The following is a 24985-nucleotide window of genomic DNA, read 5'->3' as shown; positions in this document are numbered from 1 at the left end:
GGTATGCCATTTGACCTGACTAAATTAAATAGTCCTCTACTATTAATCTTAGAGTATGTCCCATTGAGTTGAATGTGACTTACTTTTGGGTTGATGTGCATAAAATTACACTATACATGCCAGTTGGAACTTTAAACCCATTGAAAAATAAGCATTGATTAAATTATTTTTAATATTATAGTATTAAAGTTAGTATAATTGAAAAGCTAAATTTGTGCATCATTTCTGCTCAATGTAGAAATTGGAAGAGAAAAAGAAGTGCTTAGATGAAGAACTAGAAAAGATTTTGCACCAGCATCAAGAGTTAGCTGCTCTGGAGGAAGATTTAAAAAGAAGAGAAGCAATTATTCTAAAGAAGGAAACACTGATGCAGGAGAAAAGCCATTTGGAAATTAAAAAACTGAGATCCAGCCAGGTACTTTTTAATACTGTGGTATGCTAGGAATTGAAATTAGAAATTAGCACTCTGCACTTGAACTCAGCTTCCTATGTCCTCAGTATAAAAATGTTTTAGCAATTTCAAATTAACTGATTTTTTAATGAGAAATATTGGATACATCTACTACTGAATGTTTTGTAATCATTTTTTTTTGCTCTTTCTCCCTTAATAGCCAATACAGTACATGTTAAACCAATATAGAAAATGTATTTTGTTAGCAAAACACATGATATAGTTTTGGTACAAGTAGCACTTGTGCCATTCTTAGATTGGCTTTGCATTTGCATGCCTACAGTTTTTCTGTTGGGCAAAACAGCAAATTAACTTCTTGCTGTGCTGTGCTGTGATGCAAATGCAATTGCTATGAAAATGTTTTTGCAAGATGATTGCTGACATGGGGTCCCATTGACAGGAACGCTTAATTTGTTCCATCTCCTTAGTTCTGCGCGTTCCCCCATGTCTGTAATGTTAAACTGCTAAGACATATGCTTCCCTTTCACTTATCTTTTAATATGAGCAAAAGCTCAGGCACAACATGGTAGATGCTCTTACCAGATGACCAGTTAAATTTGAAATCACAAAAGAAGCTAAAGAAGTTGTGGTGAAACCATTAGTCATGATTTCAGAGAAACAAAATCTGGCCAAAGCCTATTTGCATCTAGCCTATATTATATTCATTGTAGATACTATTAGTTCAGCCATGGAGGGATGAAGATATCCTAAATTTCTAAAACGTTTCCAGTAGAATATATTTTATGAAGATTTATGCCATATTAAACTGGATAATCTTTAAAGTGCCATATCTCTCTTCAAAATTATTGTTCTTAAAGGGGTGATATTTTCATTTGTGATTTCATAGGCTCTCAATGAAGATAGTTTGAAATTATCTACCCGTCTAAGTATGTTAGATCAAGAACTTTGTGACAAAAATAAGCAGCTTCAAAGGAGTGCCACTGATGAACAAGGGAGGATTTTTGAAGAGGTTCAGGCTTTGCAAAAAGAAAAGGATCAACTGTTAAAAAGAAGAAACAGTGTGGATGAGAAATTAAAAAATGGCAGAGTGTTATCAGCAGAAGTAAGTCATTATCTATTTGATATCTATTAGCTGCTGTTAAATAGAAAAATCCAAATGCAATCAAATTAGGCAAATTGGTAATATATAGAGCTGGTAGTTTTTTTTAAAAAAAGAATCAAGGTATTTTGTTAAAACCTTTCAAAAGAAATTGAACAGTAAAAAGTACCTCCAAGGAAAGATGCCCTCTTCTCCCATTTTCTGTGTTTATGTATTTTCTTCTCTGCTTCTAAAAAGCAGCAGCCCCTATATGTTAAGGGATGTATTTTTGCTAAACTAAGGAATGCAGTTTCATTAAACAAAGAGATAAGGGAAAGTTGTGAAAGATCATATGATTATAGAACTATGGAGTGCCAAATAGGACTAAAGAATTAAGGATATTGAGAAAGAGGAAAAAACCTCATCTTTGTTTTTTATTTTCCTTTTCTGGATTATAATTTAAAAAAGAGAAATATCTACTACTAAAAAAGTAGCAACAATCACAAAAAGCCACAGATGGAGAATTGGGGAACAATATTTTAAAATAATGGAATAAATACAAGAAATATCTCTCCTTTTGAACTATTTGTTTGTATACTTACTTCCATTATAGACAGAAGAGACTTTATTCAAGCACAATAGACGAGAAATTTGAGAATTGGTCCCTTTTCTATAGATGTTTATATACTGTTTCTGCTTTCCCTAAGAAGCATATGATAGGCTTCTGAAGAACCTATGAGTTCTTCAAAATAGTTTGAAAATTACTATAATAACTCAATGCCATAATTAGTTTTTTAACATTTCCTGCAACACATAATTGTATATATATTTATAGTATATATAAATATAACCATAAAATTGTATTACAGTATGTTCATAATCACAGGAATTGTGAGATTAATTATTATTAATAACCTTCAGATTTATTGTAATACATTGGACATTTCTGCTTTCTTTCTTCCTAGGAAGAACATGTTTTATTCCAGCTCGAGGAAGGAATTGAAACCTTGGAAGCGGCCATTGCTTATAAAAATGAAAGCATACAAAACCATCAAAACTCAATCAGAGTCTCATCACAGATCCTTACACAAAGTGAAGCCAGTGTGATGGGAAAGTTGATATCATTGTCTGCTTCTGAGCTGCGTGCAATTCTTTTAAAGTATTTTAACAAGGTTTGACAAAATAGTATTCAGCAATGAAGAATTGGCCTGTTCTTTTTATTGGTACAAAATAGCTATCTGATGTACTTCTGATAATTTATGAACATAAGGAGTTGTATAAAAATAAAATTTGTATGAAAATACACATATACAATACAAATACAATACACACAATACAAATACTGATTACAGTATTTGTTTTTGGATTCTTACACTAGACACAGAGAGGATTTCCCCCCCGACATTTACATTCTATTATTCTCTGAATTTAAATTATAACACATACTTAAAAAGTAGCCATTCTATCTGAGTGCATGTTTCATAAATCATCTAAAAATATTTTGTTTCTGGTAAGTATGTGTTATAACTCTGAGAGCAGTGAAACCACTGATGTTTTATAAACATGTGTTTCATAGCACATTTGAATTAGATGATTTTATTAACAATCCCTGTTCAAACTTACAAATTGATTTTTTAAAAATTATCCTAACAATGCATTAAATTTATATTCAAACATACTTTTACAAAAAGACTACTACTTATTTTTAGGTTGTTCGACTCCGTGAAAGTGAACATAAATTGCAAGTGCAGTCTGAAGAACTGAGAATGAGGGCAATGGAACAAGAAAATATAATAAGAGAACTTGAATTGGCACTTGAACATCTCATGCTGCAATGTGACAGGCGCCTCACCCTTCAACAAAAAGAACACGAACAAAAGATTCAGTTGATACTACTTCACTGTAAAGGTATTGGATCTTGCCTCTGGTTAGACACAGTGGGAAATAGTTCTTATCCAACAAGACAAGACCTTTATTAGAACTACTCAAAGAGAATGAAAATTTGAGAGGTCCTAATTGGTCTTATGAATCTGATTTTTTCTGTATGTATCACAGAGCTATGTTTGCTCCTTATATTTGAAATAGCAAAATTAATTTTAAATATATACTTACCATTTTCATATTCCCATCTAATGCGGGATATTCATTAGAGTCAATATATAAAATTAAATATTTGAACATTAATGTAAAATATAAAATCTTAAAAATATTGTTACTGCCACAGTTTACCTACAAATTACAATTCATAGTACTAGAGACAAAGAGTTATGAGACACTTATTATATTAGCTCTTGCTTTAAAATGTCAGTTGTAATAAACTCAGATAAACATGCTTTGATTATTCATATTCTTTTAACATATTCCATACATAACTAGATACAAGAAGTCAAGATTTGACTTCTTTCTTTTTCTATGAACAGAAATTCATTCATTGAATGTTAGAACTGATGAAAAGGGGAGATAATTGTTTCAAAGCTCCATTTCTCCCAGTCTCATGTCAGTTATTCAGTAGCAGGGTTAGAATTAAGACCATAGCGGGAAAGGGAAAAATTTTAAAGACCTCCTTTACCAGGGGAATAGAATCTTGGTATCTACAATTTATAGAGGAAAATATCAGTAGTCTTTGACTTATAACCACAGTTGAGACTGGATGCGGTCATCATGTGATTGGACTAAATTTTATGACCATTTTTACCTCAGTCATTAAATGAATCACATGATTAAGTGAAGCATGCAGTTGTTAAGCAAATCTGGATTTTCCTATTGACTTTGCTTTTTGAAATGCAGACGAATCAGAATCAGAATAGAGCTGGAAGGGTTGGGAAGGAAACAAATTGTGACCATAAGGCATTGCATCTGTTGTAAATGTAAGCCAGTTTGTTATGTGCTTAAATTGTGATCAGTAACCATGGGGGAGATGCAATCGTCATAACTTTGAGAACGGGTTGTAAGTCACTTTTTTAGCACCATAGTAACTTTGAACCATCATTCAACTATCTGTACCTGGGTACAATATCCTCAGGTTCATCAAGATGTGCCTCTTCCAAGTTAATCTCATTATTGCTTAAAGAAGTAATTTTCAAACTTATTAATGGCTGTCTTTCTGTCAGTAAATTATTACTTTATGATAGGTGCAATCATAAATAGGGCCTGGTGGCTCAGCAGACTGATAGCACTGTGATTAATACCAGCTGTCTGCAATTACTGTAAATTCAAATCTCACCAGGCTCAAGGTTGACTCAGCCTTCCATCCTTTCTAAGGTAGGTAAATTGAGGACCCAGTTTGTGGGGGCAATAAGCTGACTTTGTATAAATATACAAAAGTATGAAGGCTATTGCTTAACGCATTGTATGCCGCCCTGAGTCTCCGGAAAAGGGCGGCATATAAATCAAATTTAAAAAAAAAAATCTGCTTTTTTAAAACATTAATGACCCCATGTTTTTCTAATCTCACAAATTCAATTAACTACTTTTTGTTAGGTGCTTTAATTTTGTTTTTTTATCCATGGTTATTCATTTTTCTATAACTTTAAAATCATAGGAGTTCTTTTAAATATTTAAATGTATTATTTTTCACAAAGTTGGAGACAAATGCTAGCAAGATGCAAAATAAACGTAGCTTTGTTCATCAAGTTGTAATATATGTAATGGAACATAGTAAAACAAATTTCTGTCTTTTTTTAGACCAAGAAGGTGAAAATATTGCAGAAACTATTAAAGTCTATGAAGCTAAAGTTCAGCAGTTGGAACGAGATTTGTTTTTTTATAAGAAAACCAGCCGAGAGTTAAAGAAGAAATTAAAGGATATTGTTGGAGAAGCAACATATCAGTCTAAACAAAGTAAAAGTACGAATATTAGAGCTAAAATCCTAATATAGCTAAAACTTAGTAACCCACATTAAGAGAAAAGTTCCCATAAAGATCTCTCTATCCCTCTATTATCTACCTGCTATCTACTGATCCATCTATCTATTAAATTTAAGTACCACCTATCTCATTCTGAGTGGGATTGGACTGCAATGTTATATTTGTAGATTACAGACAGTATGGATTTTTTAACATTTCTTTTATTTATAATAGTTTTTAAATATACTTTATATTTCCTTTCAAGGCAAAAGTTAAATTTTAATTTTCAGATAACAAACCAAGATTTCAGATAAGAGATTTTTAATTTTAGCAAATGCAGTCTCTGGTTTTGATTTTAAATTCCCACTAATAAATGTCCTTTGGAAAGATATTGAGGTATTGGCAGCATAACAAGGACAATATCTGAAAATTGAATGTCATCTGACTCCTTCTGACCCACACATACAAATGAACACATTTCCACTAATGAAAGCTTCAGGTTTAGAGTCATTTCCATAAATGAAAGGGTAATGTAAGATCCAAATGCCAATGTTCTTCTTTATTAACTTTTAATTGCACAATCAGGTCATTTTACAATAACAGTGTTGAATCAACTAAAATCTGTAACAGTAAAAACTGTAATATTTACCTTTAAGCATTTAAGTTAATTGTTGCTTTGAATATTCCATTTTAGGTTATGCTTCTAATGATGGGATGCTAAATCAAGAAGAAACAAGTATTTCTTTAGAAGAACACGGACAGAGACCCCAAACTGTAGGGAAATTGAAAGAAATAAACTGCACTGTAGGCGATATAGGAACACAGCAGACTTCACCAGAAACACTTGAAGAGGAAGTTGCAGAAGCAGTACTCTCTACCTCTAATAATCGTGAGGAGCCAACAGGGAAAGTACAACATTTCACGAAATCTCATTCACAAGCATTTACTCATTCACAGACAGGCAACCCAGTGACCCAATTTCAAGGAATAACTCCAGTAAAATTTTCCCGTAAAGAATTACGCCATATCCCAGTTTCTGAGCTTTTATCAAGACGAGCTATTATAAATTCTATTGCTGCAGATTCCATTGAAATGCCTAGAAAATCTCATGACCATACTATGTAATTCAGATGAAAATTCAGAAAGTAATTTTGCAGTTTCTTACTTTTCCACAATATTTCAGGAAGTTACAATATTTGTATAAATTATCGTTAGCAGTTATTCTTCACCTTGGTCTTTCATTTTGCTTTTAAGAAATCTAATTCCTTTTTGGCACTGTCATGGTAGTATACAAAGGGGAACAATTTTGTCTTTAAAGAATTTTTTACTTACATTTTTATTAATATGGGTTTTTATTCTTTCGGTGCTGTGCAGCATTATACTATGCAGCATAATATAGAAAACTAGTGCACATAATCCTGGTAGCATACTGGTGAGAACAAAGAAATGTAAATAATGAAGTACTCAATACCTTTCATGTTTGTGAAAAAACACCATAGTGAAGAAAGTGCTATCATTTTATTTGTAATTGATAATTTTTAGATAAATCAATTTCCCTGACAGCCATATAGATATGGACAGCATACAATGAAGTAGAAATGTCCTTCAAAAACTATTTTTCTAAGATACTTAACAAAAGAAAAAAATTGAAAATCCCTCATTTAAGATAAACACACATTTACATCTCAAATACAAACCTTATCCCTAACTTACTTGGCTATAAAAATCATATTTGAACTAGGCCTGGAACTGTTATTAGTATAATTTTGACAAATTTTAAAGTAAGTATTTTTTTAAAATTTTTATTTCTATAATCAACATTAAATCTATTTCAGTGATTGTTTATACAGATGGGGATGAACTCATTCAATTGAAGTGTGTAAAAAGTATTTTGCTATGCCAGAGAATATCTGTACATCCCAGTGTTTAACCCAAGATGAAGTTAAATCTACTAATTAAAATAAAGCCAGAGACTCTTTCGAATTCTTTTAAAATATTTGAATCCTGAGACACTGTTTTAGGAACAGAAGTTACTCCTAGCCAATAGTTACCCTACTCTGCTGGTGAAAGGGGCAGAGATAAATGTTGATTTCCTTTTACTTCTGGAGAGAGTACCAAATTTTCAGAAATCTTTCTACCAAGAAACATATTTGTTTGTGTATGGTACATTTGTAAGTAGTTTCACAACCAGAAATATGGATTATCTCTGAAATGCAATTTTAGAAGCATTAAATATTATTTTAAAGCTAAAATCATCTGAAAAATGTAGTTGCTTGACATACTGGTTCAATTCAGAGCATGTGAGAACGAAGTTTTGGTAATGCTTGGAGACTGCCTATCCCTATTTGGCTTCTCCTATCAGCAATAGTGCTTAAGTTTGGGAATTTTTATCTAGGCTATTATTTTATCCAAACTGATAGCCTTCAGAAGCCAGAATTGTAAGCCAGACTTATTAAGAGAGGAACACCCTAAGATATTTCTTTGGACAAAAAGTTAAGAAATGATGGATAGCAGTTCTGTGTTTTAGCTATTTCCATGAAAGAAGAAACAAAGTAAAAATGTTAAGAGTACAATTGATCAGCAAATTTCCTCAAACAAGATCACTGTATTTATTAGAACTGACTGAGCCTTGAAATAACTAAATAGTGGTGATATTTTTAGTTGTGTTTTTCCTATTTATTTTTGTTGATTGTTTTTGACTATGATCTGAAATCAAAATCTTTCAAAGTTAGTGATACATTTTATATTTAGAAACTTGTAAACCAGAATACTTCACTAAATGTGAGGTTATAATGTTTCCTTTCTTCAACAACACTGGAATAAGTAATGACTGAAATGAGAAATACCTTGTGTTCAGAATTTTATGAGAAAGGCTATGTCTAGCCACTATTTTCATTGTTTTTCTTGATATACACAAACACACACCATGCTTTGGTCATTACCAATGGGAAACTAGCCAATAAATCTTGGCCTGGATCAATATAATTGTTGAGGGTTTTAAGTAATATAAAGGTAATAATTTCCAGGCATCTGTTTTGTTTACTAAAAGTAGTATGTACATTGGGACTTAGAAACTGGCAGCAGTATTGTTTTAGTGATCTGTCTGCCAATGGATCTCATCCATGTTTATCGGACAAGCTCACTGAACTCAATGGTGATTCCCAAGTAAAAATAAACATGATTTCAAATTTAATTTTTTTTTTATTAAAAAGTGAAAAAAAATAGGTTTACCTTAGCAATAGGAATTATTTTGTGGACAGATAAACTCACTTTTCATTAGATTCATTTGATAATGATTGGAATTTTTATCATATTGTCATAGTGTCTGCTGTGTAAAAATATAAACATGAGAACACTCATATAAAAAAGTAATTCACATATACAATACCGTTCTTTTTTTTTTCCCCATTCATTCATTCAACTTACATGGCTGCCCAACTCATAATTGCAACTCTGGACAGTTAACGTGAGATTAAAACACTAATATAAAACAAGGCCAAATAAGGGGCCTGGTAGCTCAGCAGACTAAAAGCATTGTGATTAACACCAGCTGTCTGTAATTACTGTAAGTTCGAATCTCACCAGGCTCAAGGTTGACTCAGCCTTCCATCCTTTCTAAGGTAGGTTAAATGAGGACCCAGTTTGTGGGGGCAATAAGCTGACTTTGTATAAATATACAAAAGTATGAAGGCTATTGCTTAACGCATTGTAAGCCCTGAGTCTCCGGAAAAGGGCGGCATATAAATCGAACCAATAAAACAATAAATAAATAAATACTGTAACTACCGTGTTTCCCCGAAAATAAGGCAGGGTCTTGTTTTCTTTTGACCCCCAAAATATGGCCTTGGCTTTATTATCGGGGGTCTTATTATTTTTGAGGTGCATGTTTAGGAGGCCCCTAAACCTTGGCCCATGGCAGGGGGACTGGTGCCGGAGCACCAACCAGCTGTTTTGCCGGTGCCGCTCAGGCCACTGCCTACAGCAATCGTGGCAGCTTTTTCATTGCTTCCTGTGCAAATAGCATGAGGTGAGGCGGAGGGGCGAAGGGGGGAACCCCACATGCACCTGCCATCCATGCGCAACGGCCTCATGGAGGCTGCTCCCACAAACCCTAGCTCACGCGCCCCTTCTCTTAGTGGCGGCTGCAAAAAAACTCTTGCCAGCCTTAGCCCTGTTGACCTGGGACTAGGGGAGGACTGGCACCGGAGCTACGAGCAGTGGCCAGTGCGGGCTGTCTGCGCAGCCATGAAGCAGGATCAGCGTGGCCGGTTCTTGCCCACAGCATTGCAGGCGAGGATTGGGTCAGAGCCACTGCCGCCCGAGATCAGCAGGCCAGATTCGGTGAGCCGGATGCACCGCTGCCACTCGAGAGAAGAAGCGAAAGAGTCCATTTCTCACATTCTTTTCCCAAGCAGTGGCAGCACGTTCAGCTCCCTGAATCTGGCTTGCCGATCTCGGCCGGTGAGGAGGGGTGGGGCGGCGGAGAAGCAAGACGCATGGAGTGAGATGGGGCTCCCCTTGCCGTCTCTTCCCACCCCTCACCCCCCTTGCTGGGCATGGCAGGAGCTGGAAGTCAGGTAAGACCCGGTCGAGAAGCGAGACACGTGTCTTACCTGACTTCCAACTCCTGCCATGCCCAGCAGCATGTTGAATTAGACCTGCAGCTCATGAAAAAGTGGTGTTACATGCATTGGTTGTGTAAATATAGCTACCCACAGTGCTGCGTTCTGAATCAATTGTTGTTACTGGCAGCCCCACTAGTGCACTGCCAAGGGGACCCCCGAAGCATCACTTCAGTCTAGCTTTTTGTGTGTTGTAACAGAAATCCATAAAACGTAAGCTTGAGGAACACTACGACCAGCACCGCCATTGAGTTGATTGAGTAAGGACACTGCTACCCAGATTTCATAGTGGTAATTCCATCTATTCCCTAGTGCCCAATCCAATTGGTAGATCCTACATCTGAATACATGCAGGGTAGTGCCATTAAAGCCACAAGATACTCTGTGATGATAAAATATCTTAAAAGGAAATTCAAAAATTGCTAAAAGATAGACCAAAAGTTATAAAGTGTATTCCTATAATAAAGAGGAATAAAAGATAAAGATGAAAAATATATAAAGTGTATAAAACAGGGGTGTCCACTCTTGGCAATGTTAAAGACCTGTGGACTTCAACTCTCATAATTTTGGGAGCTGAGGTCTACAAATCTTAAAATTGCCAAGGTTGGACACTCCTGCCTTAAGGTATATCAGATTCATGCCCTGATCTCTTTTCATGTTCTGCCATCGCTGAGCTGGCAGGAGAGGTCATATGTCAGTTTGGAATCTGATATCATCAGTACGCCACTGATACTAATTCATATTTCAATTCTGGACTGTGCAGGTGAAGCTATCAATGTGCTTACTTAATGTGTAGAGGTTGTTCAGGTCCAGATGGGGCAGAACAGATTTCAGCTCAGGTACTGACCAGACTGAATGGATGTAGCTGTTTGCCTGATCTCCAAACCTGATTATATTTCTATAGTTGGCTTTGGATGGGGTAGCAGTTCTCTATTCTAGACTGGTGAACAACTTGGGGGTCCTTCTGTACTCATAGTTACTTCTCAAAAAACAAGTGGCAGTTGTGGTGAGCAGGGTCTGTCCACAGGTTCATCTTCTGCAGTTTTTTCTCTAACCGGGAGGCTGTTCAGATACTCATGCCCTGAACACCTATGACTTGATTATTGTAATGCATTCTAAATTAAAATGCCCTTGAATACCATGCAAAAATTACACCTGGTATAAAATTTATTTATTATCAAACAAATATATATAACTACTCAACTCTCAGAGTGACTCTAGGTGGTGTACAATATTTAAAGTTCATAGTTTAAACATTCATAATTTAACTCCCCAACCCCCACCCATTCTGCAATGCAGTTGCATGCACAGTATATTGAGTGCCTCATAGCACACCCATATGCAACCACTAATGCAGGAGCTGTATTGGTTGGCAATTGGCTTCCAGGTGCAATTCAAAGTGCTAGTCGTTACCTATAAAGAATTTTACGGTATAGATCCTGGTTATCTGACGGACCACCTGCCTCCAACTGTTGTTGCCCACCAGATACAGGTAGTCCTTGACTTACAATAGTTTGCTTAGTGACCGCTCAAAGTTACAACGGCATTGAAAAAAGTGACTTATTACCATTTTTCAGTTACATTTCCAGCATCCCATCATCATGTGATCAAAATTCAGATGCTTGGCAACTGGTTCATATTTATGACTGTTGCTGTGTCCCAGGATCACTTAACAACCAGGTTACTAACTTATCAACTACAGTGATTCACTTAACAAGTGAGGCAATGTTGTAAAACGGGGTAAAAATCACTTAACAAATGTCTCAAGAACAGAAATTTTGGGCTCAATTTGGCCGTAAATTGTACATTAGGGCACAGTGAGTGTCCACAAGACCCTCTCAACTAAATATTACTATTTGGCAGGATCGAGAAAGCCTGTCTTCTCTGTCTCGGCTCCTGCCCTCTGGCACAGCTTACCTCAGAGATATGGATGGTGCCCTCCTGGACTTCTGACCTGGTTTTGGTTTCAGATCTGGGGTTGATGTGTTTGTGGTTTGCTTTATTTGAATCTAGGTTGCTTGCGAGATGGTATGTTTTTAACTGCTTTCATTGTTTTGTATGCTGCCCAGAGTCTATGGGAGTGGGCAGCTCCAATAAATTCCCTAAACTGATGCTATGCTACAAACAAGAGGGATATTAAGTCAGCTTGCAGGAGGTTTCTATGGAAAAGTATTATTATTATTGTTGTCTTTTATTTATTAAACATGAAACTCAGTCAACTGAACATTTAAAAATGTATCACAAATATCCTTGACTGGCACTGATAGTTGATACAGGTTGCTGCCAGCATCCTAATTATCAACCAAGTATCTTCTTAAAACGTTTGATGTTCTGAGTAGCAGTTTTTTACAGTTCTGTTGGTGTTATTGCAGGAAACTGCAATTTCTTGATGCGTTTTGTAAAATTCTTGGACATGGTACCAAGTGCCCAGATGACAATGGGTATTATTATTATTATTATTAATTATTATTATTATTATTATTATTTTAAGTCAATGGTATTAGTGATGCGTTTTTGAATGTTCAGTTGACCGAGTTTCATGTTTAATGAATAAAGTAAATAATAATTTTCAGCGATGCATTTTATGTGAAGCTACGAAATAAAAAAGCGATACATTAGAACGGCGCTACACGTTTCCCAGCAGCAAACTTCTCAATAGCTTGAAGTCATTTACCTCCAGTGCTGCTGCCATCTCCTCCCACCAGTATACAGCGCCACTGGCATCGCAGGACAATTAGGCACATCGAGCAACCCGGCCGGCAAGGTGAGCAGCGCAAGACTTCAGCTGCCAGGCTTGACCATCCGATGAACTTGGAAGTATTTCGATCCTTTAGTTTTCTCAACTTCGTTTGTTATCTCCTAGATGTGGATTTGGGAACCAAGCAAGCCTTTCTTCGCCCTTCTTTCTTACTCGCCCCGCCAGCCACCCATCCATCGCCTCACCCCGAGCTCCCGCCAGCCGCCGCAAACCCAGCCGCGGGGGTCTCCTCGTGGTCTCGCTACGTCACAAACGCACTTGGTTTGCGCATGCGTCAGCTGCCCCTTTCTGGTGTACTGTATAACCAGCCGGCCCGACTCGAGACGTAAACAAACTCTGCGAGCGAGCGCCCGAGCGAGGCACGTCCGCGCGCTCCCGCCGGCAAAGCGCTGTCGCTTGTCCGCGCGCCCCCTTCGCCCGTTCCTGCCGCCGCCGCCCGCCATCTCCGCGAGCTCTCTGGCGCCCACAACGTCCGAGCCGTTTTCTAGACGCCGGCAACTGCCCGCTTAGCCTGCAGGGAAGCCACCGTTGCCCCGTCTGCTTACCCGAGAGCGGCTTTTGGGCTCAGAAAGGCGGGTGAGGGCTCTTACTAATCTCCTTTACCGCTTCTGTGTGGAGTCCCCCTCGGAAAGAGCCGAAAGAGCAAGAAATGCCTGCGCCGCCCCCCCCCCATCCTTTCGGGGAAAGGGGAACGCAAGAGGTTGGGCTGGGGGGAGGGGTGGCGAAGAGAGGGGAGGCGAGGACGCCCGAGGCTCGCTGGTATGGCTGTAGGTCGGCCTGGCCGTGTTTATTGGAAGTGACCCGGTCCTGGAGCAAAAGAACCCCGTTAATTTTTATTTTCAGAAGGAAAAGCGGCGCCTTTTACTTTCACGACCAAGACTGAAACTGAGCCGAAAGCTCTCGCGGAAGGCAAGCAATACAAGGAGCCACAATTGATTCGTAGCAAAACTCCCGGGGTTAAAGCTTGGTGATAGCCAGGCCATCATCTTTCCTGAGGAGAAAAAGGGCCTAATTTGTTGATTTGAACAAACAGAGCTTTCGGAAACTATTACTTGGGAGTGAAATGCTGAGGACATTCTCTCTAACGGTCAAGTTTGGAGCTCTTCACCTTAATTTTTTCATGGAAGGGAAAAAAGGATGTTCTGGTCCCCACTTTGCATCAAAGTGTTGCCTTTAGCTTTTATTTATCTCATTCGCAGCCTAGGGGTGAAATGGGTTTAAATCAGCTATGATATCAGTGGTTAGAGCACCCATATTAGGAAACCGTCTACTTGCAGGACAGTAGCTAGGATTATAAAATTCGTTTTTGTTACCTATTGCCTGGAAGGAAGAAAGACTCGAGGAGAGGCGTCACCAATGGGGCATCCAATTTCATGGTGGTATAATTTTCTGCTGACCAAGAATGGGCTGATAGCTCTTGGCACTTATTCTCCTACAGCACAACTTCAAGTGTTATTTTGGACTAGATTGTCTATGTCCTCCTGTCTATAAACAGTAAATATCTCCTCCAAGGCTTTTGGTGAAGACAGTGTTTTCTTTCAAATGAAGTAACAAAAGGATTATTTTAATTGGATACTTCCTACTAATTAAATAACATACACTGTTTTAACAGATTTTTAAAAAGGATTTCAGCTTTCATGAGCTTTTTGAATAATAAAATAAATTCCCATTACTTCATTTTGCGAAATTTTTGGAAGAATTTTTCCAATTCAGTCCATGCAGGGTGTTAAAATATGCAGATATGTATGTTTCATGTTCATTTTATGTTATGTAAATTGTTTGACTTAGTATTTCTTGACAAGAAATATAAATACCATAGATGAAGTTTTTTCTTTTAAGAATAGTATTAAACGAATAATTTTTACAAAAGAAATTGGAAGCAAAAATAGTAAAATTTTTGTGGAGACAAAAAATTAACACCCGCTTTGAGGCATAAATATAAACTTATTAAATGGCAGCATCTGAAATACAGTATCTGAAATAATAGGGGAATATCATCCTGGCTATAGCATTTATTCTCAGTTGAAGATCAAGGATACAGAAATAATCTGTTACTTGTTTTCACCAGAAAGTAGAGAAAGCATCTATGTCTTATTTATATTTTTATAAAACAATATGGAGCTCCTCTCAGATTCAGATACTGCAAAATTTAGTATAAGGCATATTTTTATTACAGATATTTCTGTGTTTGCTATATAAAGATAATTATATATCTTTCTAATTGAATAATTAAAGCATCCACATATTTCAGATAACTCTCAAATTAAAATCATTCTATATTTTTATGCAAGTCACTGGAAATAATCCATGAAGACTCTTATAGTTCTCACTAAGAATAAAGTGACAACAGCTACAGTAATTGTTCATCATCTAAATGAGTGGCAGGTTTGGAGAAGCAGCGTTGCTATGTTTGCATTAGGGCTTAGTATTTTAAGAGAGTGTTGTATATGCTGTCTTGAGTTCCCAAGGCAGGGTAAAAAAAAATCTAACAAATAAATGTCAGGAAATAAGCATCACTTCATGAGTCTTTGCTTTATATTTACCAATAATTATTTTGAGGTTTCATTTTCCTTTGTAAGTATTTTTATTTCAATTTTATGTATTTTTTTCTGTGAAAAATTCCTATCATTTTGCAAGCTTCCTAGAATTGTTTTTGGGGAAAAATACTTCTGGTCATATTAATTATAAAATATTTGCACTTGTCTTAGCAAAAGAAGTTTTTTTCAAACTTAACTGTAAAATATGTGGACTTCAACTCCCAGAATTCCTCAGTCAGCTTTCTGAAAATTTTAGGAGTTGAAGTTTCCATATCTTACATTTGCCAAGTTTGAAAAACACTGATTTAGAACCTTCCAGGATACAATTGTACTAGGTAATACAATTTACTGAAAAATTATTAATTGTTTTCCTGTACCTTACACAAGTTAAGTTTGAAATGTACTTTTAGGGTTTTGATCATGCTAAATTTCTATGCCTGGTCAAAATAGCTATGATTGTCATTTTATTTATGCTGAACCATAAGGAGTCTATAATTTACTATTACATTCTTCTTGTTCCAGGAAATATCGTGATTTGGAGATCTGTTTTCAGACATTTGCAGCACTAAAATGGCTTCTGCTGTAATTAGTTCAGTCCCTACAACTGCATCTAGATTTGCTCTTTTGCAAGTTGATAGTGGCAGTGGCTCTGATTCAGAATCTGGAAAGGGAAGAAGTAATCAAAGTGATGGAAAGACTCAAACTGCAGGCAACAAGTCAACTATAAATGAAAAGAAAAAGGAAAAGAGGAGGAAAAAGAAGGAGCAGCAGCAGAGTGAAGCAAATGAGGTTAAGTGTGGGTCAAATTGGAAAAAAAACCTAAATTATTAATAAGAGAAATAAATCACCATACAACTAAACTGTGAAAATACTTTCAATGAGTCATTCTTTCATATGTGAAAAAAGTTCATTCTTCTCCTTTTGTTTTTAGCTCAGAAATCTTGCTTTTAAAAAAATTCCTCCCAAAGCCTCCCATGGAGCCGGCTTCTCTTTGCAAGAACAAGCTTTCAACCACACAGGGAGGAAAGACTCCCAGGAAGAGGATTGGCAACAGTGGAGGCAAAGAGATGAGCAGGTACTTCAGTATTTTACTTTTCAATTACTGCAAAATTTTAGCACTCCTTCCTTATTTTGCCATAGCTACAACTTTAAGCAGGTTGGCATCAAAAGAGAGAGTGACTGTCCCAAAGTCACCTTGTGTGGTTCTGTGACTGAACATAGACTTGAACTCATGGCTCTCTAATGCCAACCTAGCATCATAACCACTATATCACATTGGCTCTTACTTGTGCTATGCTTGGATTTTCTGGCAAAAAAGTAGATATAAAACTGCAGCCTAAGGTTTGCATATACCTGAAAGTAAGTCCTATGAATATAATTCTGGGTAGGCATGCATAGAATTTGTATGCAATTGACTGCAGTCTTGAGCAAATTTATTTAGAGTAGGGATCCCCAAACCTTTCAGCTCATCAACCTCTTTATTAATTTTAAGGTGGTTTATCAATCCCCAAACATAAATTATATGAAAAAATTACTTTATGAATAACAATAGCAATTACAGTATAATAAATAATAATCTTTTTTAAAAATAAGTAATATTTGAAATACAGAATTTAACATATCTTTTTAAACTTGTAACTTGATATCATTAATGGGAAGGATACATCTGTTGACCGTCAAAATGGACACTGATATTTGGTTGGAGATTGGTGAATTTTAGTCATAAATCACCACACTCATCCAAGTTCAATCTGTTCCTATTGTTCCCCATTTATTGACCTCTTTTTGACATTTAGCTAGACTACTTTAGAGAACCCTGAGTTACAGCAAAATCTTCCTTAATTCAGAATTTATGTTACTATATTTTTGAATTTGGAACGGTTCAACATAAGTAGCTGTAACACAGTTGCTTTTACTATTCTGTACAAAATCTTACTAAAGACTTCAATGATGAGAAAAATGTTTTGTAGATCCAGCATACATGGTATTTATACCCATGCTGCTACGTACATTTAATTCACAGGAGTAAGATTTTACTATTTTTATCCTGGTCTTCTTAATTTCACTTAAGGAATACAGTAAAGGACAGTGAAAAATAGTCCGAGTCCACTTCATCAAAGAATAGTTTTAAATTAAAGGGTATGTATATTTAAATAAATGTTTTGTCACAACATCTGCTTTCCTGCCTTGTTTTTTCAGCTGACTTCTGAAATGTTTGAAGCAGACCTTGAAAAAGCTTTACTTTTAAGCAAACTGGAATATGAAGAACACAGAAAGGTATTTCTTACTTTCATTAAGATTAAAGCATAATAAATATCAATTCCAGATCCTGGATCTACCGTAATATCAATTATTTTCTTAATGTAGAAAAGTCTTGAGAAGCTTAACAATATTTAAATATTGTCAGGAAAGAAAGCCTCAGTTCATTGTATCATCATATTTAAAATGTGTTTTCAAATCTTGTCTGAACAACAAAAAAATAAGAAAAAAGACTTTGTTTTTCTTGCACTAAAAAGGAAACATTTTTAAATTTCTTTCTATATATAGGTAGTCCTTGAGTTACGACCACTCATTCACTGACCATTTAGAGTTATAAGGGTGTTGAACATGGGTGGACTTTCAATTTTTCTTGAAGTTGCAGCCTTCACAGGGTCCCTGCAGTCATGTGGCTGCAATACAGACAACTGTCTTGTATTTAAAAACAGTTTCAGGTTTCTGTGGTCATATCATTGCCATGTATGACCTTCTGTGCTGGCTTCCCTCAAAATCAATGGGGAAACTGGCAGGAGGGTCACAAGTCACTCCCATTCTTTCTTGCCTCTTGTTCGCTGCCTACTTGTATTCTGTAGGTTCTACCCGCTCACATTTCATAGTGCCTGCCCACAACTCCTGGCTGCCTGTGGCACTCACACACCCATAGCTCTCACCTGCCAGCTTCCTTGCCGACACCCATCTCTTCTCATGTCATGGTCAAGTGAGTTCCTTGTTTAACAAGTCATACAGTCCTGGGGTTACGACAGCAATCAGCACTGCCTGGATTGCCACCACTAAGCAATGTGATGTGATGTTCAGAACCACATCGTGTAACAGTGGAATTTCCAGTCCCAATTGCCAGCAAGTCCAGTCCTAAAGACTACCTGTATATACATGTACACGTTTTATATGATTCAACATGAGTTGATTAAAAACACTGGCTTACCAATCTAACCTCAATGTTGTTTTGAAGCATCCTTGACAAAAATTATGTGTGAGAATATAAAAACATCAGAAGAGAAGGAATCATTAATCTTTTGTCATAGCTTATATTAAAATATAGTGTTATCAAATTGAAAACTAATTATAAAATGCCTGAATCAATTGATAAAATATTAATCTAAATTATATAATTTCAATTTAAACAAAGTGTATACTAAGCAGATTTATCAGTAAACTATAGGCATTTATCATTTCATCTGAAAAATACTAATCAAATCATAGAACCATAAATTAGAACTAACATATTAGTCAGCTGTGCATTTGTACACCTACATTCTTCTCATTTTGGTTTTGTTCTAATTATTAGAATTAAGAAATGAAGAAATTATAGCTTTCTGTTACATCTGGGATTCTGCTTGGTTGTCCAAAAAAATCAGGATCTATAAACAACAACAAACACTGCCTTCTGGTTTAATTTGTCTGGGAACAACAAACTACAATTTTTGTTTAGGGCAGGGGAAAGATGAATAAAATATATACAACAGTGTGAAACTTGTTCCTGAAAACTGGTGATACTGCCTTTCTATTACAAATGTATTGAGCCCTTTCTGATTTATTCCATATAGCAGTGGATTCTTCAGGTGCTTGAAGAAAATACAATTATCTATCAGTTTCTAATGTCCCATGTAGAAGAAAGTAATCTATAAAAGAATTGTTTTCCAGTATGGTATTGGAATTAGAGTAACAAAATGTAATTAGATCTTCTCTAATTTTAGATCACAGTTCAAAATAAGGGTGGCAGGGGTTCCATTGCTAATTATATAACTGATTGTAAAAATAAATTATAAGAGTCTGTAATAATATTGTAATAAGGTTGACTTCTGTTTTAGTAGGAAAAGTATTCCCAGCATAATAGAAATACTCAAATATCTATCTATCTATCTATCTATCTATCTATCTATCTATCTATCTATCTATCTATCTACCTACCTACCTACCTACCTACCTACCTACCTACCTACCTACCTTTAAAAAGAATCTTAATTTTTAAAAAATGTACCTATAAACATTTCCTAAGTATATCATTTTCTCTCTTTAAAATACCTTTTTGCTAAGAAGAATTCAGTGTAAGCTATGAGGGATGAATTGGGGCTTGAATTTACAATAGTATAATAGACCTTCCAAGGAGGAAATCAAAACATGTACTTCTCCTGCATGTATTTTAGGAATGCAAACAGGAATTTCCAATCACAGGGTAGGGTTGGAGATAAGTCCAAAGTCAGGACAAGGAAAAAGGAAGCAAAACCTATGTGCTTTGATTGTTCATTCAATAAAGTGTCACTGCTGTTGGCTGTGATGAAGAAGAAGGTCCGGATGGCAAAGTGACCAGTTACTGTGGCTCTGCTGAGTTAGTGATAAATGTACTTAGTCGGGATACTGATAAACATATTCAGAATACTAATACTAACTGGATTGTATTTGGAAATAGATAGAAAGAGAGGATTTGTTTGGGAAACATTTTTGAGCAGCGGCTCTGCCCTTTTTCATTTGAGATAAGGGATTCTTCCACTCAGGGCCATAAGACTGGATAAACCACCTACCATGAAGGAACTGATAAGGTTAGAAGATTAAAAACCCTAGCTGATCACAATTCAACTTGCAGATACAAAGAGGCTCTAACAGCAAAATTGCTGCATAACTGATCCAGTAGTTTAGTTAGCCCAACAATGTCTCTCTTTTTTTTTTTTTTGTCTCTTGTTTGGGGTTCCTTTTGATTTGCTCCCCAAATTCTCTTATATTTCCAATAGATAAGAGAGTGAAAATTCTAAATGCTTTCTGATGAGGCGATTCCAGACATGATGGTTTTTCTTTCGGAAGATGTAGAGTCATCTGAGATGCAATTTCAGCTTCCAATAAAATTTTGTTTCCCAGAAAAGAATTCTCTACAAGAATTTCCAGCATTCAATAACTATTTATACATTATCTGAATGATGAAAAGACACTATAAGGGGCAGTTGGAGAAGCACAGTTCTTCAGAAATCAATTCCTTAGGTCCTTATCTTCCTTATAGACAGTAGAGTAAGCCTCTCTTGATCAAATTATCCTCTACCAATCTAAGAAACCCCATAGGTATCCACCTAATAACTGTAGATTGTGATCAATTTTCTAGTAGCTGTGATGGGTTCGGGTACCATGGGTTTCAAGGATAAAAATGAGGCCATAAGGAATTCTGATGACAGGAAGCTTTTGTCCTCAAATCCTGTAAACTTCAGACTTAGTCATTAAGTCAACAATTGTAATACATTTTTCTTTTCAGAGAAGGAACTGCTTTCTTGCAGCCGAGGAGACATTCATGACTGGGTTTTCTTCCTAGAAGGCAGTGCCAGACTTTTAGATTGAGTTTCCTATGTGGTGATATCATATAAGCTGCTGCAAAAGCTATGAGAACTAATGATGTGGCAGAATTTCTTACTAAAGAACTACCAAATTATTCTCCCTGATGGGGCATAGTGTCTTTGGAGCTTCTTCATGACATGCATGTTGAAATATAAGATAAAGAGAGTATAAGAAGACCCAAGAAATGACTAGAATTATTTTTGCTCCATTTCACCTCAGCCAAGAAGGAGAAATAGTGAACATGGTAGAGAATTTTACCCTTTCACTTAAGGTTAGATAATTTTTATGCTCATAATCACCCAATAATTATTTTCCTTTCTTATGAACATGTAATGAAAAATATAAAAACTACTGGGTTAAACAATATAATAAAATTAAGATAAAATGAGCAGCAAGAATAAAACCCAACCCCAAACCCTGCTTCCTCAAGATACTACAATAAATGATAGAACGTAGCATGACACCCTACACTTAGTAGTAGGAAAGATTCTAGTAGTTTGTAGTCTCCTGTGAAGTGTTTATGTTGGATCACTGAGCCTATGCACTGTCAAGGAGGATTGTGCTTTTGAACTGTTTTCAAAAATTCAAAATGTTTTTCCTGTCTTTAAAATTTTAAAAGGAATAAAAGTGCCATTCATCTGATAAGCAGCACTTCCTTCAAACAACAGGATCTCAGGCATATATTCAATTTTTGTTTTAGTCCCAAGAAAATGGACTGGAAGAGTCATATTAGATTCTAAAGGCCTCAAGAAGCATGTAAAGTCACATCAGTTTGTATGGAGATGTTCAGATCATTCAAATGTGCTGTATTGAAAGGAGACTTTATCACTTTGGTGATCTCATAGAGGCCTAACTACATAGTTCCACCCTTTGAAGACATTGCAAGTTTCTCTGGTTTATATATCAAATACATTTCAGTGCACATCCTCACCCTTTTGAGTTCTCCTCAGCTTCCAAGATAGTTACAAAACTCCTGTCCATCTTAAATTCACACCTTGGACATTGGGAATCTCATGGTGTTTCAATAAAATATAGCAGATTCCACAGTTTCCTTGAAGAAGATAGCTCTGCAATTAGAGCAGTTCTCACATCCTGTATTTTATACCTCGTTTTCCTGCCCTCATTGGCAGGGAATCAAGACCAAAGCATCATCACCTAAATGGAGCATTGCCTTTCAGTGCTACAAGTGCTACTCATCAGAGCCTTGTCTAAGTGAAAACATCTCTGACATGATGGACATCAACAGTTTTTGAGAAGAACAATTCCCTTAAGGGGAAGAAATAACAGAGTAAAAGAAATATTAGTATCAAAAGCTGAGGAATATATATTGGGAGGGCTTACTGGCACAAAACAGGGCACCTACCTCAGATTCCCATAGTGTAAAGTGATAAGAACTACTGGCTTTCCTGTTTGGGCTGAGGGGCAAGCATATGCTGATATTGGTGACAATGTAACTGCAAAGACTCATATCAACAGGAATGAAGCAGCTGCCAGTTGCAAGATATTTGGCCAAGGTCCTTTCTTCCATCTGGATTCAGAATGGCTGAACCTTCATGACTGAAGATTGAACAGCACATATTTAAGGCACAAGTAGGTGAGACGAGTTTTACAGACGTCTAAAGCACCTAGATGGAAACACATTAAACAGCTATGAAATCACTAGACCTTTTTGTTTTTTTGTCATAAGAGAAAAGGTAAAAATTATCAGATGTCATATTTCTTCTGTTTTCTGAATGATGCTATTAGGGAAGGGTTACAGCTTACTATTGCAAAGAGGTGATTACAGCTAAGATTTTGGAGTTTGTCCATCATGTTGAACCAGGAGAGAAGGCATACTCTGGATGTATGTAAAGCTCTCAAAGTCTCTCAGAAACATTCAGGACATTCAGATGTGTAGATAACATTTTTCTTTATAATCCTCTTTTCTTGTAAGAACCAAAATAAATCTGGGCATGTATAATTGACATGTTTTTGTTCTTTCCCCAAGAAAAACCTCAATGCTTCTACTCTGGCAACATTGATATTCTCACTGGATATATCTGTGAGCAGCCATTTGGCTGTTAGTGTCCGTGTTTATTAAGATGCTACCTACTGGACACCTTTGCTTCTTTTCTAACTTTTTTAAGTGATGTGTATTAAAGCATAGAATTGAAAGAGTTAAAAGAGCTGTTTGAGCTGTGTAAGGCAAACAATTATTATATGCAAAAATTAAAGTATCCTTAATTGGTAGCTATCCATACCCTGCTTGAATTAGATAAAGACACAAAGCTCTCTACCTCACTGAACATTCATTACTGAATTGTCCTTAAACGAGTTCTTTTCCTGATGTTCAGTTAAAATCTGGAGTTACAGAAAATAGATTGACTTTTTGAGTGACAGGTTTCAGGTACTTGATGCTTTCATATTTTTGTTCAGCCTTTCTCTTGTCAAAGACAACTGATTCTTTTTTTATTTAAAGAGATTTTTATTTATAGATTTTTAAAATTTCCTAGCCATTTTTGTTGAACTTCCCTGTACATATTGCAAGTTATCTGGATTCTTCTTTAAAAAAAATCAGAAAATACAAAATCAAAAATGATCATAAAAAATATGAGAAATTGAAGTTCTAAATTTGCAGATTGTAGCTCCCAGTTGAATTTTCCTAGATTTGCAAGCTAAGCACAATTGTAACTGGTTACTACTTCATTGGCACATCACCAAGCAATCCCAGATTTGTAAACTAGATTCTTGTGGAGAAATACAGACTTCCATGCTCAGTTCTTTGTTGTTATCAGTTTTTCACCCATAGCAATTTCTCATGCTTCTAAATGCCACTGCTCTAATGAAAGATGTTGAATAGCTTTCAGTGTCTTGCTGTAACAAATTTTTCAACAATAAAAACAATCAGTTTCTTATGTTGCCTCAATTTATATGCCAGAAGAAATATGGACAATAAGCCAACAGCAGGATTCATTGTAAGAGACACTTGGGTGTTTTTCATATTTTCTTCAAATATTTTGACCAGAAGTAAAACTAATTGTGCATTATAAGAGAAGACAACATGTACCTTTTCTGTTTATATCTTCCCCAATGTAGTCCAGAAAGGTTGTGTTTTATATAGAATAATTCTATTTGACAGCATTTATAAATTGCTCCAATAAAAAGAATAAATAAAAAATTAGAAGAATGATTCTTAAACATTGTGGTATTGTGACCCCTATGATGAGTGATGTGTAAGCCCCCTTCATATGGCCCATTAATATGACTAATGATTATACAGGTTTTATGTTTCTACAATCAATATTTAAACAGACCACTTTTTATAAGTAAATTATTAAATTTTTAGTAATACATTATAGTATATCAGTTGCGAATAACAAGACTCAATTAGAGTTTTAAAAGGAGTTCAATTGTTTTATTGCTCAAGCCTATTAGAATTACACAGACTTCTCAGGAATCTTCTCATAGTTTGCATCTGGGTGAGACTAGATAAAGTTCAATGGCATTCAAAGGGTGGGGTCAGACTTCGGTCTCTTGGGCCATGTAGGGAATCTAGGTTAATTCTCAATTTGACTCCTTCCCCTGGCTTGGACAGTCTCTCTCCGACACAACGTTTCTCAAACTTTGAAGCACACTGTGTATTTGTCCAGGAAAAATGAAGCACAAAGTCTGGTAGAAGTTTTGACCGTGGTTTCATTTTGCCTATAGCTGCCTGATCATTTTTATTATTATTATGAACCCTCATAGTTCCTTAGAACCCAATAATATACAATGAAGCTAAACTATTGGATCCACAAATAATTTAATTTCACATTTCTTCTTTATAGTCTACAAATTTTGGTTAATCTATGGAATTCAACAATACAAAAAATACAATTTAGGCAATTTATTAGAGAAACTAATGGATGTTAAAACTATTATTGGCTACTCATGTTGACGCTTACATCCTGCTTTTATTTCTTGAGTGGGATCTAGCTGGATACTATGGCAACAGAATGCTAGACTAATTGATATATAGTATTTAAGATATATAAGATAAATTTGAATTGTTCAGCCCTGTGAGTAAGATCATTTCTATTCACTGAAGAAATACATTCATGACAGTAAAACTGTAGAATCATATTTTAAGTTATTCATTTATTAGATTCTTATCCCACTTTT

General features: G+C 35.8%; 2 protein-coding genes and 1 long non-coding RNA gene across 5 annotated transcripts in view; 2 read left to right on the top strand and 1 right to left on the bottom strand.

The window, feature by feature from the left end:
* KIF27 (kinesin family member 27) overlaps positions 1-6461 on the top strand; it is a 29139-nt gene extending 22678 nt beyond the window's left edge. Inside the window, exons 12-17 of one of the 2 annotated variants that reach the window (XM_070938657.1) lie at positions 239-415; positions 1299-1514; positions 2456-2662; positions 3200-3398; positions 5175-5330; positions 6031-6461. In XM_070938657.1, the coding sequence (XP_070794758.1) occupies positions 239-415; positions 1299-1514; positions 2456-2662; positions 3200-3398; positions 5175-5330; positions 6031-6461 (1386 nt within the window). Of the gene's footprint in view, positions 1-238; positions 416-1298; positions 1515-2455; positions 2663-3199; positions 3399-5174; positions 5337-6030 lie in introns of both variants that reach the window. The other variant, XM_070938656.1, reaches the window with a different exon arrangement.
* The window catches only part of LOC139313205 (uncharacterized), a 27969-nt gene extending 14543 nt beyond the window's left edge, over positions 1-13426 (bottom strand). The window contains exons 1-2 of the long non-coding RNA XR_011600083.1: positions 13262-13426; positions 12633-12817 (exon numbers count right to left, since the gene is read on the bottom strand). This is a non-coding gene — a long non-coding RNA (uncharacterized lncRNA). The remainder of the gene's footprint in view (positions 1-12632; positions 12818-13261) is intronic.
* GKAP1 (G kinase anchoring protein 1) overlaps positions 13084-24985 on the top strand; it is a 26542-nt gene continuing 14640 nt past the window's right edge. Inside the window, exons 1-4 of one of the 2 annotated variants that reach the window (XM_070938660.1) lie at positions 13084-13292; positions 15776-16042; positions 16185-16328; positions 17453-17530. In XM_070938660.1, the coding sequence (XP_070794761.1) occupies positions 15824-16042; positions 16185-16328; positions 17453-17530 (441 nt within the window). In that variant the 5' untranslated portion in view covers positions 13084-13292; positions 15776-15823. The remainder of the gene's footprint in view (positions 13293-15775; positions 16043-16184; positions 16329-17452; positions 17531-24985) is intronic. The other variant, XM_070938661.1, reaches the window with a different exon arrangement.

Source organism: Pituophis catenifer, unplaced genomic scaffold (assembly GCF_029215685.1).
Source record: "Pituophis catenifer annectens isolate HBS135680 unplaced genomic scaffold, rPitCat1.0.hap2 SCAF_2, whole genome shotgun sequence".
Lineage (NCBI taxonomy): Eukaryota > Metazoa > Chordata > Lepidosauria > Squamata > Colubridae > Pituophis > Pituophis catenifer.
This window is presented reverse-complemented; position numbering and strand designations above follow the sequence as displayed.